The following is a 20,618-nucleotide window of genomic DNA, read 5'->3' as shown; positions in this document are numbered from 1 at the left end:
TCAACTATGCCAGAGCACATAATGTCTTGTGGCTGCACACGGAAGTTTCTAGCATGAATAATCTTATGATCCCTTTGAGCCTGGGTGGCAATCCATAGGATAATCACACGGTAACCCCGGGATCTCCAAAAACAGGCAACACTGGGTTCCCCAGGTGCCTCAACAAATCCACCCAGATGTGTATTTAAGTTGCCACCTTAATGTTATCCATAATTAAAATAACTCTCAACCTACCATGTGTGAAATCACGATCCAATCCCCGTCTACAAGCATGGCTAAGCAATAATAAGCATAACATATATTCCCGAGGTGATCAAAAGGTATTAGGTTCCTACCTCAAGCACTACAACTGAAACCACATGCTCCCAATCCTACCAATGCAAATATTTGCGGGGCAGAACTAATGCATAGTAAAAACTGGGTATAAAACAGTATGATCAAAGTGTAACTTGCCTTGCTGATGATCTGCAAACTCTAGAGATTCGTAGTAACAATCTTCGCACTCCGGGTAATCTACCGTAGACAAACAATAGCATACATAAGCAATCACTCATTCGAAACACGAGATAAACCGAGAAAAGATCCAAATCAAACACGAAACAAGCAAACGGCTTAAACTAACAAGAGTCAAAACCTAACAGCAATATTAAAATGTGAATTAGATCTTAACAGTAGGTACATGTGATTACCTACGATTCGCAAAAAGATTCAACTCAAACGGAGGAACGAAACTCAAAACACGAACGAAACAAGATCGTTTACTAATCTGGACTAAAGTCAAATTTTTATAGTACCAAAATCATGCTCAAGTTGGTTATCTGGGAAGAGGGCTTCGAGACAAAGATTTTGGCGCTGGTTTCATCTAATTTGGACAAGCGAGTAAAAAGTTATACTAGTTTAAAGATCCGGGGCTAGATCATGATAAAAATAATTGCGGATAAGTCCCTAGCCGAAAATAAAATAAAAATAAAAGACTAACGAATGAACGTTCACTGTCTGAACCTAACCAGCGAATAACGTTCGTTAAAATGAACGAAACGGACGAACGTCCAGTAAATAATAAAACCAAAAAAACGAACCGCGGTTAACAGAAAAAAAATCGGGCATCAATTATTTACCGGTCAACGCGGGGTCAACGCCGGCGGCGGCGGCTGACGGCGGGGTTGCAGGGCGGGGTGGTGGTGGCGGCGGCGGCGGCATCTGGCGGCGCGGGGTGGCGGCGCGAGGCGAAGCAGCGACGATGGTGGAGCAGCGGCGGCGGCGGCACTCGGCTAGCGACGGTGGGAGGCGGTGCAGGCGAGGGCAGGCGGCGGCGCTCAGCGACTTGGGGTCCTGGGGGGCCCGGGTCACGGCTTTTAAGGAGGGGAGGGGCGGCGGCGGCTTGGGCGAGGGGTCGGGCGATGGAGTCTGGCTCGGACTCCTCGTCCGGCGATGTCGGGGTGGGCGGCGCTCGGCTTGGGCCGGCTCGGCTGGGCCTCGGCCCAGTCGGGCTAAAACTTTATTAAGAGAATAATTTCGCCCGAAGAGAAAAATCCTAATAAAATATAAAAAAATTCCAAAAATAATTTTCACCGTCTCAATAGAATATTTAGAACAAATTGAACATTTTTCTGGCCTAAAATGCAATTTTCAAAAATGCACATTTTTCTAATTCAAATAAAATAGCAAATAAAACACCAGAAAATCATAATTTGATTTTGAAATTCTTTCTCCAATATTTCTCTTAATTTGAAGAAGTCATATTATCTTCTCTCATTTACTTTTTATATTGGAAATAATTGGAGAGTAAAATAATAAAATCAAATCGATCCTTTTCTTCAAATTTGAAATAAATTCAAATATGAATTTTGTGTAACCTCCAACTCTCTCCATGGGTCCTTGAGTTGCTTAAGATTTCTAGGATCTCACCCAAAATGCAAGAATAAATATGATATGCATATGATGATCTATGTATAACATCCAAATTGAAAATTGGGATGCTACAAATTCCTCCGATGAAGCCGAGGCCAACTTGGCGCCACCAAGGAGGTTCTGCACTCACCGCTGCATTTTATTTTTTATTCAATCTCACTAGGCTGCCGGTGCTCGATACGCGGTACTCCTGCATGACTTGCTCTCTACTAGTGTGTTCCCTGCTCGAGCGTCTGCTGACTTAGATCACTGCTTCTCTGCTACTAGTGCTCGAACGCCCTAAACATCTGTTGCAATGCTCTGCTACTAGTTCAATCAGTTTCGACAGTAAAATTAAGTTTCGACTGTAAAGTTCATTTTCTTCAGTTAAGTTCAGAGTGAACAGTACTTACAACATATGTCGGAGCGGCCATGGCACGGCTGATGCGTTTTACATCTAGCACTTTTTGGTGATGTATTTTACATCATCTATTGCAGATGATATTAGAGTCTCACTTCAGATTAACGTTGTCTGTCTTGTCATGCTTCATCCTCGCCGCCGTACACCTCACCGGAGCTGCTCCAATGACGGAACCGTCTATCACAGCGGACAGTACCCTCGGCGCCATTTCCTGAGGCCTCAGATCTTCTTTCCCGCCTCCGACAGTCACACCAGCATCACCATCCTCCACGTCCAACCCAATGATGCTGAGGTCCACAAGGCTATGCCAAAGAGGTTTTACACATGTCGCATCACTTTGGTACTCTGCATTCATGTCGATCCCTTAGGGATCCTTTTCTATGGAACTACAATGGTACTACTATTTGTGCATTTGGTTAGAAGGAGTGGAGCAAAGCAAAATTGGAGGGATTTTTTCCTTTGGTGTCTCTTTCAAAGAAAAAATGTAGGAATTTTAATATTCAATTGGACGCCCTTTTCAAATTAATATGCATGAAGAATAGAACTAATTGCATTACTGGCATAATAAGATTCTTATTTTTTTCATTTTCACGTGGTTTGACTTTAGTTTGACCATGTTTCTCCATTCCTGTGTTCTTCCAATTCACGTGAACCAAACACCCAGGTTGACAGAAATCCTATGTTTCCAAATGCCCTGTTTCGCACGTGCATTCCTATCATATTCCTGTGTTTTTCATGTCCCTGCGTTTATAGAATCCTCCAATTCTAAGGAGCCCTTACAGATTTACTTCATTTTTCGATAGGCGTCAAAGAAAACTTTGTGTGTTATGTCCTGCTCCTGCTGTGCCGTCATCCACCCCACCTGAGGTGTACCATCGACAGAAGCATTCACTACAGCAGAGATTCCCCTTGTAGACTTTCTTTCGCCACCTCGGATCATCTTCCCCGTTGCCGGCAGCCACGCCAACTGCATTACCATCATCGAATGAGCAGATGAACCTGAGAACTACATATTTCCGGAAGAGAGGTCACAGTCTATCGTGTTTGCTTACGTTATACATTGGTTATTATTACCTGCTACTTTATCGTTCAAACTTGAGTTTTAAAATGCCCGTGGGTCTCATATCAAGGCAGCAACATATAGTATCTGTCTACTATCTGGTTCATCTGGGGTCTTCTATGTGGTTCATGTTAGGTGGGCAACAAACTGTAGATGATCCATTGTGTATCTTTTTAAACTGAAGCTATAATCTACCTGCTATCATTAGTTTTGGATCTATCCACTCGTTTGCTACCATCAGTCTTGATTTCTGCATGCACTCCTTAGGACTTACAAAATCTAACTATTTTTATTATGCATGTCCGTTATTATACACAATCATACTGAACATGTAGAGAAAAAGAGAAGACCATTGAGTGGGAATATAATGTCATGCAGATGCCTCTCCATGGTGGGCGAAGTGGGGGGGGGGGGCCCTCCCGCCATTCCAGATTGTATTCTAGTGGAAGATAACTATTCAGATGGGGATTCAGAGGGAGCCGACCACTCCTATTTACCACCTGAGGTGTTTGCTCTAACCTGGCATGCTGATGTTGGTCATATCATGCATATGGCGCCTCGCATTGCTTACATTATACATCTTATATGTCATCAGCTTAGTTTAGATTTTCTTTGTGTGAATGCCACCTGTTTGGTTTCTATATCATACTCCCACCGTTCCTAAATATTTATCTTTTTAGAGATTTCAACAAGTGACTACATACGGAGCAAAATGAGTGAATCTACACTCTAAAATATGTCTATATACATCAGTATGTGGTAGTCCATTTGAAATCTCTAAAAAGACAAATATTTAGGAACGGGGGGAGTATATGGGAATTATGCAATGCCATCTTCTTTAGCCAGGCATCATATACGTGAATCATGCAATGCCATCTTGTTTAGCCAATCATCGTATATGTGAATTGTATCGTGCCATATTTTTTCATAATGTATTCCATTTGTCAACAATGTTTATACATTCATCTACTCTTCCTTTGCATCAGCCATTTGAGTCGGTCATGGGAAAATCTGGAGTGAAAACAAGGTCTTATGAGCAGTTAGTGCTACCTGTTGACGCAGATTTCTTGCTGGTTACAGATAGCTCCTCAGAGGAGGATTCAGAGACAAATGACCAGTCGTATCCCCCCCCCGAGGTGCATGCTCTAACTTGGTAGGGTTATATTTCTCATATCATGCATATGGTGTCTTGCATTGACATGCCATCTACTTAGACTACACATGCTTTGTGTGAATGCCTCCTATTTGTTTTCTATATCAAATATGTGAATTATGCAATGCCATTTTTTCAGCCAGTTATCATATATGTGAATTATGCACCACCATGTAGCCAGGCATCATATATGTGACTTATCTCATGCCATCTTTTTTTTATTACGTATTTCATTTGTCGACAATTTGTGTATATTGAACTACTCTTCATGTGCATCAGCCATTTGAGTCGGTTATGGAAAAATCTACAGTGAAAACAAGGTCTTTAGAGCAGGCAATGTTACATGTTGAAGCATATATCTCGATGGTTACAGGGAGCTCCTCAGAGGAGGATTCAGAGACAGATGACCAGTCCTATATCCCACCTGAGGTGTATGCTCTAAGTTGCAATGTTTATATTTCTCATATCATGCATATGGTGTCTTGCATTGCTTAGTTTAGACATCATATGCACAATATTGAATTACATCTGCTTAGTTTAGAGATCATACATGCGAGTACCAGCTACTTAGTATATGAATCAATTATGTTAATTATATCATGTCATCCTGTATAATTAGAAAACATGTATGTGAATTATTTCATCCCAACCTATTTTAGAAAGACATCATATAGTTTTGTCATGTCATCCTGTTTAGATACTCATCACATGTTGAATTATGCCATTATATCCTGTTAAGTTATCCATCATATATCTGAAACTGTGTCATGCTATCCTGTTTAGTTAGCCATCATATATGTGAAATTGTGTCATGTTGTCCTGTTTGGTTAGACAACATATATGTGAATTACCACATCTGTCTATCATACAATGTTTGTACGTTCAATTTCTTTTCTTGTTTGTCAGCCATTTGAATTGGAGGGGGTGATGGCAGTATCTAAGGGAGAAAAAACCCATTCTTTCACAAAAGACAGTGCTACCCGTTGATGCAGATAGAACCATGGTTGTACTGGCCCACAAACTAGCCCCACCACACATAATCGAGACTCTTCCAGATTGCACACTTACACCATTGGGCAGAGAACCATCTACAACCCATCTAACCGCAACCCCAGTGGATAGTAACCCACTTCTAGTTGACAAAGCACCATGTCCACCATAGAGTACCCCCACACGAGCAGTTTGTAAAGCAACTGCAGTGCCCAAAGCACGAAGACCACCACAGCTAACCCAAACTCCACACTTAAAGCAGAAGACCAACTGTTCTCAGGTCAGATTCTGTAGCTATGGTCCATACTCCTTTGTTGTTGCATAACTGTATGTACTCATACCAACTACTTTCGAATTTGAAGGATCCAATTGAAACTCCAATGGCGCAACAGGTATGTTTTAAACCTATTTCTTTAACTGGATTGTTGTTCTAACTTCTTGCTCTATGTTGATTTCAGTTTCAGTTGTATAAACAGTTATGTTCTCATATGATGCACATTACAAGTATTCCCAATGCTGTGTAGTTTCTCACGCTTATATTCTGTCTATGTTGTTGTGTCTTAAAAATATATGAGTTGAACTGTGTCTGTATCTTGATTAGAAAACATAAACTAGAATGATATGGACAATACAATGACCATAGTACATAGATATATGTTTGTTTAATGTTGTTATCCCGTCCACCTTACTATTGAACCGGTTTACCAAGATGAGTTTCGTATACTACATGTTAAACATGTGATGTGTCTGCTTGTTTCTCTTGTAGTATGCAAACAGAATATTGGAGAATAGCACCCCACTATGCAACGGTAGAGAAAGTAATGCAGATACGGTTCAAGATAGTGAGACAACCCTATTGGTCTCCAAGAAAGGTGAAAAAACGATCTTGTACACAGTGAGAAACCCCCACAGTCCTGCATTGATGTAGTGTTCGAGTTACTGGCCAGCACCCCACAGTCCTGACACAAGGCATCAGTCAGCTGTGCTGCTGCAAGAAGCCGAAGGACTAAGGAAGTCCCTGCAGAATTCAGAAGCATACTTTCTTGTGCAACAGCAAGCGCTGGAGGATTTAAGCGCCAAACAAGAGAAAGTTAATAAGCTTGCTAAGCATCTTGCCAGCATTATGGGTACCAAGGATATTTTTTCTTGAGCTCTTCTAAAGTAGTTTCAGTTCTGAACTTGTTTTGCTGCGGCGTTTATATGATGCTTTGTTCCCTATATTTGCACTGGTGGCGAACTTTGATGCCCAGTTGATGTAATATGTGTAATAGACGTGATAGCCTAGCGTAAGTTGCATGCTTATTTATTTCCTTGTTGTCTTGTTTATTTGTTTGCTTGTAGTCAGTGCAGTTCTTTTTCCGCGGTTTGCTAATGGCCGCAAAAACCTATTTTTTAAAACTAGGCCACAATAACCCTGGGCTACATATTTACTATAGTGACACTAGGCCTCCTACGGGCCGTAGAAACATTGGGCCTTCTACGGGGCGTAGAAACAATGGGCCTTCTACGGGTCGTATCATCAATGGGCCTTATACAGGCCGTATGATCGATTGGCCAAACATGGGCCAATAACAGACCACATTATGGTCATAAACGGGCTAGAGTTGGAATCGTCCGTTCATGGGCCGACCATAACGGGCCGTTGTTAATAGGCTGTATTTGATGACACTATGAAAACGGCACAACGTATTAATGGGCCACAAACGGGCCGACTGTAACAACGGGCTGAATTTGGCCCACAAGCAGAAAATGACAGTAACGGGACGTAGGTAACCGAATGTTGAAAATGGGCCCAAGAATAAATGGGCCCTGAGAAGGCCGAAATATAACATGGGCCGAAAATGGCCCAATGGAATAATGGGTCATTAATGGGTATAAAGTGATACATTGTTCATTACCGGCCAGTTTCACCACGGGCCGTTAGTGGGCCAAGAGTTACAAAGGGCCTCATATAGGCCGAAAGACGGCATGGGCCATACATGGGCCGGAAGTTAAGACAGGGTGGAATCATATTGGACGGCCTAGATGGCGCTACTAGGCCTAATTCGGATAGGTCGTAACGGGCCCTGGGTAAGCCGGTTGTAAATGGGCTATATGCGAATAGGCCGTTAACAGGCTTTCCATGGGCCGGCCCTCCACCTTTTGACCAAGTCAAATGGGCCGGCCTTTTCACAGGAATGGGCCTCTGTTGGGCCGTGCCACATGTCGACGTATCATAGGCGCCTTCGGTCCAATGATTGGATGACATCTGTCCCAACGGTGAGCCGACACGTGTTTCCTCCAGCCAATGATGATTTTACACGTGGAAAATCCCCATTGGTCCAGGCTGTTAACGGGTTATCGGAACCAAAACCAGACCCGATAGCTTGACGACGTTCCGTTACGGTGAATGCCACGTGTTGTTCACCCTTGACGAAAGCACTTCTCTAACGCGCTATTTATCGTCATGGAAGTGGACACTTCCATGATGATAATTTTGTTAATGTCATGGAACACTTCTACAACAACACAGGTATGACTATCTTGATTCTGTCATAAAATCGTCATGGATGTACATGCATGACAAAAAAGTAACCTACTGTGACAAACACGTATCATCACGGAAGTGTATTTTTTTTGTAGTGTGGGGTCATACTTCTCTTGTTGAGGAACAAACTTCCTCTTGGGGTATTGATCTTCTTCCCACTCAACTCCATTGCCATTGAACTTTCGTTCAAAACCAACACCTTGATTCTTCTGGTGCCTTCCTTGCTTGCGTACAATTTCCTCAAATTGCTTACTTCCGGCAAGGTTCATGTAAACACCTTTCTCTATAATTCCCTTTAATAAGCTATTTTCTTGATCAAGTGTAACTTGTCTAAGAGAATCATTAGTGGAATCAAGAGGACTACTAGAATCAACAATATTGGATTTAACATGATTATTGTTACTATTAGAAGAAGAATTTTGCTTGCCCTTGTTGCTAGATTTTACTTGTGGCATATAAGTAGACAAGAGTAAACGCTTGGCAATGTAAGAAGAACTCTTCTTTCGAAGATCATCATCGATTGCTTTTAGGAACCCATGCCCTTGCTCTAAATTTAGCTTCTCGAAGCATATCTTCTCATGAGTTCTTAGAAGTTATCAATGATCCTATGGAGTTGTTTCATGAGCTAACTTAAGAGTGTTTAGTTCTTTAGTTAGACACTCAATCTCCTTCTTATCATTGTCATTCGTTTCATCCTGATTAGCATGATTAATAGCAATTTCATCATAGTTTTCATCACTAGTGTTTTCAAGAAGTAAATCATCATCACCTAGCAAATCATCTTCATCACTATTGAAATCAACATACTAGGGGTGTGATACCTTAGTGCCTTTTAGCCATGAATCATCTTCCAATTCCTTCATTTGGTGAGTCAAATATGTCAAAGGAGTTGGATGACGCAAGTGCAATACCGGCAACACCTTCATCTTGAGTATATTCGGAGTCAGAGTGATAACTTCTCTCGGAGTAGTTGTCGGAGTCGGAACCGGATACCCATTCACCAACGTGAGCTTGATGTCTTCATCTTGTGTATCTCTTTGATGACTTGTCCTTCCTTTCCGAATCCTTGCTTCTACGAGAGGGTCTTCATTCATAACGATCATCTCTACTCCTTCTCTCTCTTGGTGGTGATTCATCTCCTTTACTTCTCCTCTTGGGTGAATCTTCTCTTTTCTAGTAGGGAGACGTACACTCGTTGGAGTAGTATCCGGGTCTTCCACAATTGTAGCAATTGCGATCACGACTAGAAGATATTTTGTCATTGTAGGACCTTGACTTGGAACTTCTCTCTTTGCTTCTATTCTTGTAGAATTTGTTGAAGTTCCTCACCATTAAGCTCAATTCTTCATTGAAGACTTGTTTCTCACTTGATGTTGTAGGAGCATCACATGAAGCTTTATAAGCACCACCAGACTTGTTGTGGAGCTCTTCCTTATCCTTGAGTGACATCTCATGAGCAAAAATTCTACCAATGACTTCCGTTGGCTTGAGATTTTTGTAGTTGGGCATCATTTGGATCAAGGTGCACATGGTATCATATTTTCCATCCAAGGATCTTAGGATCTTCTTGATGATGAATTTTAGGTCATCTCTTCGCTTCCTAAGCCGGCAATCTCATTTGTGATGAGAGCAAGCCCAGAGTACATTTCGGTGACTCCTTCACCATCCTTCTTTTTGAACTTGTCAAGTTGACTTTGAAGCACATCCAATTTGGATTCCTTGACGGACTTGGTACTTTCGTGCATATCAACAAAAGTATCCCAAATTTACTTTGCATTCTCAAGGCAGCTGATTTTGTTGAATTCTTTGAGGCACAATCCATTGAAGAGAATATCGCAAGCTTGAGCGTTGTATTGCAACATCTTCAATTATTTCGCGAATGCTTCACGATCCGGTTCTGTTCCGTCCTCGAAGTATTCACCTTGCAAGCCAATGCGCATAATAGCCCAAACGGCGGGGTTATGACCAAGAATATGCATTTTCATCTTATGCTTCCAACTAGAAAAATTAGTACCATCAAAGTAAGGACATCTATAGTGGTAATTTACCTCGTTAGACGCCATACTCTCCTAGGTTGTGAAACCAAGCCTATGATCACCAAAGCTATGGAAATCAAGGCAAATGGAGACCAAAACTCTGATACCACTGGTAGGATCGGAAGTAGGTCTAGAGGGGGGGGGGGTGATTAGACTACTTGACCAAATAAAAATCTAACCTTTTCCCAATTTTAATTGTTGGTAGATTTTAGCAACTAGTACAAGTCAAGCAATCAACCTACACATGCAATTCTAAGAGTGTAGCAGCGGAAAGTACAACATTGCATATGAAGGTAAAGGGAAGGGTTTGGAGAAGGCAAACGCAATGTTGACACAGAGATTTTTGGTGTGGTTCCGATAGGAGGTGCTATTGTACGTCCACGTTGATGGAGACTTCAACCCACGAAGGGTAATGGATGCGTGAGTCCATGGAGGGCTCCACCCACGAAGGGTCCACGAAGAACCAACCTTGTCTATCCCACCATGGCCATCGCCCACGAAGGACTTGCCTCACTCGGGTAGATCTTCATGAAGTAGGCGATCTCCTTGCCCTTACAAAGTTCTTGGTTCAACTCCACAATCTTGTGAAGGCTCCCAAGCGACACCTAACCAATCTGGGAGACACCACTCTCCAAAAGGTAATAAATGGTGTGTTGATGATTAACTCCTTGCTCTTGTGCTTCAAATGATAGTCTCCCCAACACTCAACTCTCTCTCTCTCACGGATTTGGCTATGGTAGAAAGATGATTTGAGTGGAAAGCAACTTGGGGAAGGATAGATAGCAAGATTCTAGTGGTAGGATTGAAATATCTTGGTATCAACACATGAGTAGGTGGTTCTCTCTCAGAAAATGAGTAGTGGAAGTGTAGGCACGTTTTGATGGCTCTCTCTCAAATGGAGAAGGGGGTGGAGGGGTATATATAGCCTCCACACAAAATCCAACCGTTACATACATTTGACCCAACTCGGTTAGACCGAATAGAAGAACTCGGTGAGACCGATTCAGTTCAAAATGTGAACATTAAGAATCTCGGTGGGACCTATGCGCTAGGGTTAGGGCAAAACCTCATCTCGGTGAGACTGAATGCTTGAACTCGGTGAGACCAATTTCAGCAAAGAGCAAACAAAGAGTTGGTCAAGCAAACTCGGTGGGACCAATTGCACATTTCGGTGAGACCGAAATAATTGCAATAGGCAACAAAGAGTTTGCAAGGCCATCTCGGTGAGACCAAGATCCGTATCGGTGTAACCGAATTGCTAGGGTTTCTGGCAGTGGCTATGTCAAATGAACTCGGTGGCGCCGGATAGATCAAATCGATGGGGCCGAGTTTGACTTTGAGTTTTGGACATATTTGGAATGAGAGAGTGGCTGGGGTTTTTGGAGCAATATTGCTAAGCACTTTGAGCAAGTAGAGCATTAAGCAACACCTCATCCCCTTTTAATAGTATTGACTTTCCTATGGACTCAATGTTATCTTGGATCACTTAAAATAGAAATGAAGAGTCTTGGGCTTTTGCCAATCTTTGTCCTTAGCATTTTGAAGGGTCCACATCTCTAGTACGTGCCATGTTAATCATTGAACTTTCTGAAATGTTTAACTTTAATGGATATTAGTTCAATGAGCTATGTGTTGTTATGAATTACCAAAACCACCCGGGGATTAGTTGCACTTTCAGTCCACCACCCCTGCAACAATGAAAGTACGAATGATTTGGGCAACACGAAACTAGACAAACCGAGCATCCCGACGATGGGCGAGAACCAGCCTCCACACCGACATCCCAACACCCATCAAAAACACAACGAGAGTAAAGTATCCGACAACAGCATACCATTCACCACCCCGAAACAACGCACAAGATATACCCGACATAGCCTGACCTACGTAAGCTAATAAATAAGTAAGGCACGGCTACACCACCCGGGCAACACCACACAAGACAAACTGAATACCACAATAGACTCTTGCACATGCCGAGAACCAGCCTCCAGCTTGCCCTCCTCGTAGCCCACCAACAAACTGGGAGTGGCCGATGGCCGGGTAAGGCATGGCTACGTCCACGTCGACCAATCACAGAAAACGTGCATGCAGGGGCAACATAAAACACCACAGAAAGGTAGCCTCGAGCGCGTCTGCGACCCACGTGTCATGGACCCCCAAGGTCGTCGGCTCAGGAGCGCCCGTGAAGATCAGACGATGGGGAGGGCGCCAAGAACACAATGCAACGAGGGGCCTACGGATCAGACGGTGCGGAAGGCACTCGTGAGCGAGGATGCCCACAGGAGGTGGTTACTCCAGCATCTCTTATAGCAGTCATTTGTATATTTTGACATCTTGAATATGTATTTGCGGCGAAAGATGTTATTGACATATGTAAATGATTAGTTATTTGTCTGACAAACAAACAAAATATAGTACCTTTTCAATCCTATCGCGCATTGTGCGTGCCGCGTGCACCATTACTAGTGTCAGGCAAGTATTTGAGGGAAGTGGCTAGTAGCACGCAGTGGCGATTAATTAAGCATTGTACATGTTGCTTTAAGCAATGCTTATCCTAATCCCCTCTACACTGACGTGAGGCTTACCCTCTAAACACCAAACATGATGGTAACATATCTACTATTGGGAAAAGCCCAATTGAGGTCCATCCACCACCTACACCACATACAATCAACATAACCTCTTTTACAATACAATTCACGTATATAACTTTGTTATACGAAAAAAATAGCACACATCAAAGAATAAGATAAGTTGAGTAATGTGAGACAATTCTTATTCATTCTTCGATATTGTCAAGTGGAGGCACCTATGTACATCTCTCTTTCTTGATATCTCTCTCTTAGTTGCCCTCACAAAATAAGTTAATAGAAAAGGAGAAAAGAAAAAGAGAAGGGGAAGGAAATTACAAAGAAGAAGATTAAAAAAGTGAAGTGGGTGAGGTTGAAGAGGAGCTGAAAAAGAGAGAGAAGAGCATATGGATCTGCAAGTGCTATGCATAGTGCTCATTCACCAGATCCAATGCAGGTAGCCATCCCTGTCCTCCTCATAATTAGTGCCTCACCTACCAATAATACTCCACCACACAAACGTACACACACGCACGCACACCTCTTCTTCTCGCTATGTCTCTTTCTCTCTCATCCCCTTTTGACTTCTCTCGTGAAAGCATGGATCCGTGGAGAGATGGGCGGGTGGATGGAGAAGGGCCTAGCTAGCTAGCTATACGGACTGACCTATCTCTGGCGGCGAGACTGCAGCGGCAGAAGGGTCGCTCCTTGGAGCGTGAGGTCAGAAGGAAAAAGTGGGCAGCTTGCCGGCGTCGGCGTCTGTGGGGAGGAGGAGCGCGCGGCAGAGGGGGCAAGTGGCCTGACCCTTGTCGACCCACTTGTCTATGCAGGCCTTGTGGAAGGCGTGCGCGCAGTTGCCGAGCTCCCGGACGCGGTGCCGTGCCTCGAGCGCGCCCAGGCACACGGCGCAGCACGTCGACGCCGCCGCGGCCCCAGCGGCGCAGCGGCGGCTCCTGAGATCGGCGTACCGGACGGCGGGGAGGCGCGCCTTGATGGCCGCCGGCGCGGGCGCCGGCCCGGTCGCCAGGGATAAAGAGGACGAGGGCGCCGCCGACTCCGCCACGGCCCAGAGGTCTGGCGGCGGCGCGTAGGCCGGGTGGTCGTCAGCCGCCGGCGGCGCCGCGAGGCCGAGCGAGGAGAGGCAGAGCAGGACCGCGTGGCGGAGGAAGTCGAGCAGCTGCAGAACCAGGATGAGCGGCTGCGGCAGGATGACGCAGTAGCACACTGAGGGGAACCCCATGGCCGGCGGGCACGCTTGTAGTTAGAGAGAGAAAGCACGGCAGGAGCGAGAGAGAGGGAGGTGGGACGGTGGGGATGAGGGGAGGAGAGGTGGGGTCTATATATAAGCGAGAGGGATGGATGCGTTTTGTGGGCAGGCTATGTTTGGAGGAGAGGGCCAGAGGGGGGAGGGAGGCTACGCGTACTACAAAGGAAAACATGTCAAGCGAGAATAGACGGGCTACGTGCACGGTTGGAAGATTTATAGACCTTGTCTGCCCGTGACGCTGACAACGGGTGCTACTGCTGCGTGCGTGCTCCCGCCGCCGGAAATATCAGCACTCTCGCGGTCTCACTTGTCTTTAGCCATACGTGTTGCCTGATTAAGGGCAGTGCAACCCGTAGTTAGCTCGAGAAGACGTGCGTGTGGGTATGGCTTTGTTACATATATGGGCCGATGACACCTGCCAAAAGATGATCATGCACAAATCATCTTTTTTTTTTTTGAGTAACATGCACAAGTCATCTGAGCTGGGCCTTTTTTTCCAGTGCTATGCGCCGGTCAGCCGGCCCAGTTGCCGCGTAGGCGTCCGATTGGAGGAAGCACAACCATCAGATTTGAATTCCTCCTCCCCCGCAAAAGTCAACTCTCTCCTCACACACATGCGCTCAACGCTAGCCGCACATCTCCGGCCACGGCGGCAGCACCCCTCCGCTGCGCAGAGCACCCGTCACTGCCCCCTTTTTGTCATCCGTTGATAGCAGCCTCTGTCACCGACGGTTGCAACTTCTTTCACCGGGGATGTCGCATTTGCGCCGGCCAGTTCCAGTAAAAAATACAGGTTTGCAGAGCCATCGGGTTCCCCCTTATCGTCGGTTGTAGCTTCTCCTGCTATCGGTTGCAGCTCTGATGCAAGCCACTTCGCAAAAACGGCTGCCGATTCTAGCTTCCGGCATGGCCATCGTTGTAGTAGGTTGCGACATAGTGCCCCGCATGGTCCCGCCACCCGTAACAAATTGGTCGGACAGTTGGGACAAAACGGCATGCCGGTTCCAGCATTTTGTCGCTGAAATGGTCAGCTGGTTCCAGCAAAAAAGGATCATCAGTCGCAGCTCTTCTCGTCACCGGTTCAGCACGCCGCGTCGACGGATCCAGCTCCTCGTGGGCGGTTGCAGCATGCCGTGTTGGCAGTTCCAGCATCCACATGCGCTGGTTCCAACACGGTCGGGTGTCGGTTGTAGCACGGGTCACAGCTCCGCTGGGCGCTGGTCACGTCCCATCATCCCCATGCTCACAGCATGATGCACCCTCTTCCTGATTGCAGCTTGCCCACTACATAGCAGCTCCGCCAACCGGCGACTGCAACTCTGTGGCCGCCGGTTTGTAGCTCTTCGTCGGGTGTGGCATCGCATCAAGCTCGACCACACCTACGGTTGCAGCTCCACCACCCCCGTTGTTGCAGCTTCCGTCGCCATCGACTGGATCATGGCATGCCGTCGTGGGGGAAAGGAGGAGGAGGAGGAGGAAGAGGAAGTGGTCGAGAACAGTGCGCGCATGGCCACACCCGCAGGAGATGAGGAGAGAAAAGTGGGGAATGGTGTGGGGGAGGTAGGGAAGAGTATAAGAGAGAGGAGTGGGCGGTTTGTGGGCCATCAATGTTGCACGTGGCGAGGGGCATTCAATCGTCCGCGATCCAACGAGTCTCATGCGGCCGTTGAAGTTTCAGCCAACCAGCCGGTGGGAAACGTTTTCTTTTTTTGGGAGGGGGGGGGGGCACAAATATTTGGATGTCGTTCCCCAGGCGAGCGGAAGACCTTGACGAACCACTAGTTCGCGTTGGCTGCACGAACCCAGTGAACTAATTCGTTCACTTTAGGGCACCCCCGACGAATGATCCTAATCAGCAAGGACACCTCATTTCCCCGCGCAACCCACCTCTTTTAGTTCACATGCCCCACTCTATCAGCCAACCACACAAAAAAAATCCCCTGCATACCTATCAACCTTCTTGCCAACTAAGTACCCCTCTTTCCGCGTTCTATCGCCGCCCAATCTGATTCCTCCTCCTCTTATTTGCCCTTGTTCAACCAGTGAGTTGTCAGGCCAATAACTGCCACGAAAACTCAAGCATTGATGGATCTGAGTATCATATCATCCAAGTGAGGTGAGAATAACACCACCATCTATCTTCCCTCCTCAAAATTGCCAACACGATCTGCCTAATCTAACATGGTCAATAACAGGTGTGATTTTGCCACTAGATTAGTAATACCAATGGTGGTAGATCAATTTTTCCAAAGTTGAAAGCATATACTTGCCATGTGTAATTGAATTTGGTGTTGTGTGGAAGTGCAAATTTGCTAAACTGAAATCGGGCTCTACTAGATGAAGTGGGCTTATGTGATTTTCCTGTAGAACTAATTGGTTTCCACTACAACAGACATTTAATAGACATAAAGACATGAATAAAAATGAAACAAATTTCAGAAAATTGGAAACATGAACTAAAAGTTAGAAAAAGGGAAGTAACAAATTGTGTGATTCCAAAAAAAGAGATACTTGCCACACAGTCACAATTTTTTTGTCATGCAAGCTATATAAAAGATGCCATCTAGGTGTCAGGGAAAAATCTCATTGTGATGTAGTTGATGTTTAACAAAACTATGATGCCAATATTAATAAAAATGCCATGGTAGTGGTAATAAAACTGTTATGATGGTATTGATAAAACTGCCATTGACATATCAATAAAAGTGTCATTGGCATATCAATATGCAAAAACTAGATTAAGAACCGCTATGTGTTTAAATTACAAAGTGTCATGCACCTGTCACATAAATTGCCATCCAAACTATGAATAAAAGTTCCAGCTAAGTAATGCATATAATGCCATGTTAAATACATATTAAATGCTATGTCCAAAAATTGACACAAATTGCCATGATAAGTCTACTACATTTCTGTAGGGCTAAAATTGTGTACGTAACGGGACTTGTTTTTGGCATAATATGCTCATGTGTGGTGACTGCCAACCCCTTAAAACATACTTTGATGAGTTGTGTAAAAAGGCATGCAGGGGGACCTAGTTCAATGAAGAAACAAAAGCCATGAATTAAGGAGGAAGCAGTCAACCTTGGTACAATACTACATGGAGTGCAATGGATATAGAGGAACTGAATTCAAGTTGCCCGTTGCTACCCCTAATACAAGAAGGTACAAAAAATAGAAAGTTTTCTTATTGGTTGTTAAAAATCATGCATAAAAACGTCAAATTTGGGTACTAACAGAAAAGGGAATCCTAACCATGTATACATAGGGCCTGATGAGCTGCAACAATTGATATGTGGAATGTCGAGTGATCAACCGCTTACACATGTGAGAACTTGCACATTGAGATAAAAAGGAAAAAATAGTGACAAATAAAATAGTTGTTGCAAGAACAATGTTACGTTTGCCATGTAGAAAACAAACTGCTGAAGACAATTATATCCATCCCATCTATGTGTAAAATGCCAACCATACAATTTTTTCCATGAGTTACCAATATATATAATACGCCTACATCATGACACCTCTTGGTTTTACGAACAAAAATAAAGTAAAATAGAAAAGTGAGATGCAAGATTGAATGTCCTTCAAAAGAAAGTAAAACTTGTTGTGAGTTTTTTGCCATCATTGTTTTGCTTAAACTGCCATGCTATCCTATCAATAGTTGTGATGTAGGGTAGAACCCTAGATGCCCGATCTTTCACGATTGGAGGGGATCCTACGAAGAACACTAACAACACGAGGGGAAAATCGAGGGGAACACGAGAGAAATCACTCAAACAACAAGAGATGGTCACACATATGCTAGATCCTCGAAACACAAAGAGATACACGATCCGAATCCAACAAGGGATGATACAAGTGGCGGTAGTTCTTCTCCGAAAGGAGGTCTTGAAGGTCTTCATGTGATGGGGTCTTGAATCCCCTTGGGGGATCTTCTCCGAAGAGGCGCTCGACTCCGATGGAGAAGTACCCAAGTGCATGAGCAAAGCTCTATCTCAAATATGAGATATCACAATGCTAACCCTCAAAGGTGGAGGAGGAGGAGGAGTATATATAGGCTAGGGGGCAAAGGGGCACATGGGCCTCGGCCCAAGTCACACGCAGGCGTGGTCCGGATGATCCAGAAGGTGACCCGGATGATTCGGGTGTTGGTCCGGATGATCCGGGTCACCGTCCTGATGATCCGGCTTAGTCGGGCAGGCTTCGGGTGTCTTCGAGCACATTACCCGGATCGTCCAGGCGGGGGTCCGGATCGTTGGGGTTGGTCCGGATCGTCCGGCTGGGGGTCCGGATGATTCGGGCAAGTCCTGTCTTGCTCCGTTCTTCTTCTTCCTTCTCCTCTTCCATGCTTGGCCTTGGTCCTTGGATTATCCATGGTCACCTCGGTTGTACCTGAGTATATGCAAGGTCCATGCATGAGGTAGTAGCCATGTCTCACATGTGGAAAGTGACAGTTCGAAGAGGAGTGAATTCACCTTGTGTCCAATGGCGTATGTTCGAGGTCTTGTCATATGTCCTCTTGGGGCTTGGAGAGTAGTCGGAGTGTACATGGGGATGAATGTGGGATGCTCCGCATCATCTCCCCCCTTGGGAAAGATCCGACCTCGGATCGTGATCCTCATCACCATGGAAACCGTTGTCGTGGACGGACTTGTAGTTGGACGGAGTTGAAGACATTGTGCAATCCAAGTACTCCAAGGTGTCACCGGAGTGGTATACATGCAAAAAGAGCAAACACAAACGACACTCGAAAATACAATGGTTAGCACACACAAAGTATCCATCAAGTAAGTATGAGTCCATGCGGCAAGATTGTTCGTGACAAAGCACATGAAGCTTATCAAGATGATATAGAATGATATTCAAAGCATTCATGGGAGCAAATGCAATCATTGTTCACACAAATGTGTTGTGAATATGATCAATGCAACCACGGTGCAAAATGATGTCATAGTGAGACGGTTTATCAATAGCATGAATATGGCAATATATGCTCAATATGATTATGTTATCATGCAATTGATGGTAGGCAATGTGATCATTATGTATGAATATGCCATCAAGGAAGATCACAACAAATTTGCTAAGGAAATGCACAAGCTCATATATCATGGATGACATAGAAATACAAGATGCAACAAGGCAATCATAATGTGAGTCAATCCATGCGTAGGGTGCAAACTTGCGGTGAGTATGAAATGTCCATCGAGCATGACATGTGTCAGCACAATCAACAAATATGGAGGTGTTGGTGTACCAATGCTCGATGTCGTGGCATGAGTGGAGTTTGGAAGGTGCATCCAATAAGTGCTAGCACTCTTGAATGTGAAGGTCCATAGATCCAATCTCCAATATCGCTCCTCCGTTCGCGAGATGTATCATGTAGACAACAAGAAGGAAACAACAATGAAAGAGTGACCCATCCAATATGCGTACTTGAGGATGGCTCAATGGGAAAGAGTTCACCTCTATGATGATGTTGAAAATGTTGGTATCCCGCATCATGTAGACCTTTGCATGACCAATATGCCTCATGATGGTGCTGCCTTATCAATCCTTCAAAACGAAAGAACATGACAAACACTCGGAAAATCAAATGAGGTTAGCGGAAGTGCAAAACCTATCATTTGTGTGGTAAGATACCCAACAAGTGTATGCATCATGCTCATCATAAGAAAGGACAAGGGAGTATTTCATAGTATGGAGGCATATGATGCGAGAACAATCGAAGAGATTAAGCCCAATCAAACACGCATGCATCACAAGTAAAGTGTCCAAGTCTCCAAGAGCAATAAGCATAGATGCAACTATTGGAGGCAAGCGACAATGAACAAGATATATCATCTGAGAGGCATGAACACATAGGTCATCAACCCAAGAAAGCGAGTAAGAGTGGAACATGGGTGATGCAACATAGCATGCAATCATAGCGATCCAGTTAAGCAAGATAGTAGTGGGAAGATGCAACGTACTAGAAGGAATAATGGCAAGCATGTCATGTGTGCAAATAGTTGGCATGAATAATGCACATGACATATCACAAGCATGAAAGCAAGATATGAGAAAAATATCATCAATGTATTGGCGAGAGGCCACATGTAAATAGCAATGGGACATCATGACTCTCCCAACACAACAAGCATCAATAGCATGGGGCACAAAGAAATCATGGTAATAGCTACAAGGATCTCCACCAAGCATGCAAGTACACATAGAAGTAGCATAATGGTGAATCATGGGTAGATGCAAGCAAGGGTCACAATTGCATGGCAAAATCATGTGAAGAGGCATAACATGCAAAGTGAACACGATAGTATGGGCATAAGGTGAAAAGTGGTAAATAGCCCATAGCCGTGTGAGAGCCAAGTAGAAGAGATGCGCGTAGTCCTTGCGCGAAGGGAACGGTGGTAAGGATAGTCCACGGGATCCCAAGTCATCGTTGCTCTCAAGAGCTCGTTTCGTCAACTCATGGGATTGTGAGGTTGATGAGTGTTCATAAGTACCTACACAAAACAAAGGCAAAGGAAAATTTGTGTGTGCGTGTATATGTACACATCATCCATCATGATGCGCACGTGCTTGTATTGATTAGCACAAAATATCCAATGCTCAAATAAATGAGATGCGTGATATAGAAACATGTCATCCATCATGAGAGGTTTGTAATTATGTATGGCATAATGGAGACTCAAAGTATG

General features: G+C 44.5%; 1 protein-coding gene across 1 annotated transcript; it reads right to left on the bottom strand.

Annotated features, from left to right (window-relative positions):
- Positions 1-12,834: 12,834 nt before the first annotated feature.
- Positions 12,835-14,089, bottom strand: LOC123160804 (brassinosteroid-responsive RING protein 1). The gene has a single exon (XM_044578641.1). The coding sequence runs from the start codon at positions 13,888-13,890 to the stop codon at positions 13,372-13,374; it is 519 nt and encodes a 172-aa protein (XP_044434576.1). The 5' UTR covers positions 13,891-14,089; the 3' UTR covers positions 12,835-13,371.
- Between the last annotated feature and the right edge of the window lie 6,529 nt (positions 14,090-20,618).

This window comes from Triticum aestivum, chromosome 7B, assembly GCF_018294505.1.
Source record: "Triticum aestivum cultivar Chinese Spring chromosome 7B, IWGSC CS RefSeq v2.1, whole genome shotgun sequence".
Classification (NCBI taxonomy): Eukaryota; Viridiplantae; Streptophyta; class Magnoliopsida; order Poales; family Poaceae; genus Triticum; species Triticum aestivum.
This window is presented reverse-complemented; position numbering and strand designations above follow the sequence as displayed.

Coding starts and splice junctions, on each gene's coding strand:
- LOC123160804 (XM_044578641.1), bottom strand. CDS start 13,890: ATGGGGTTCCCCTCAGTGTGCTACTGCGTCATCCTGCCGCAGCCGCTC.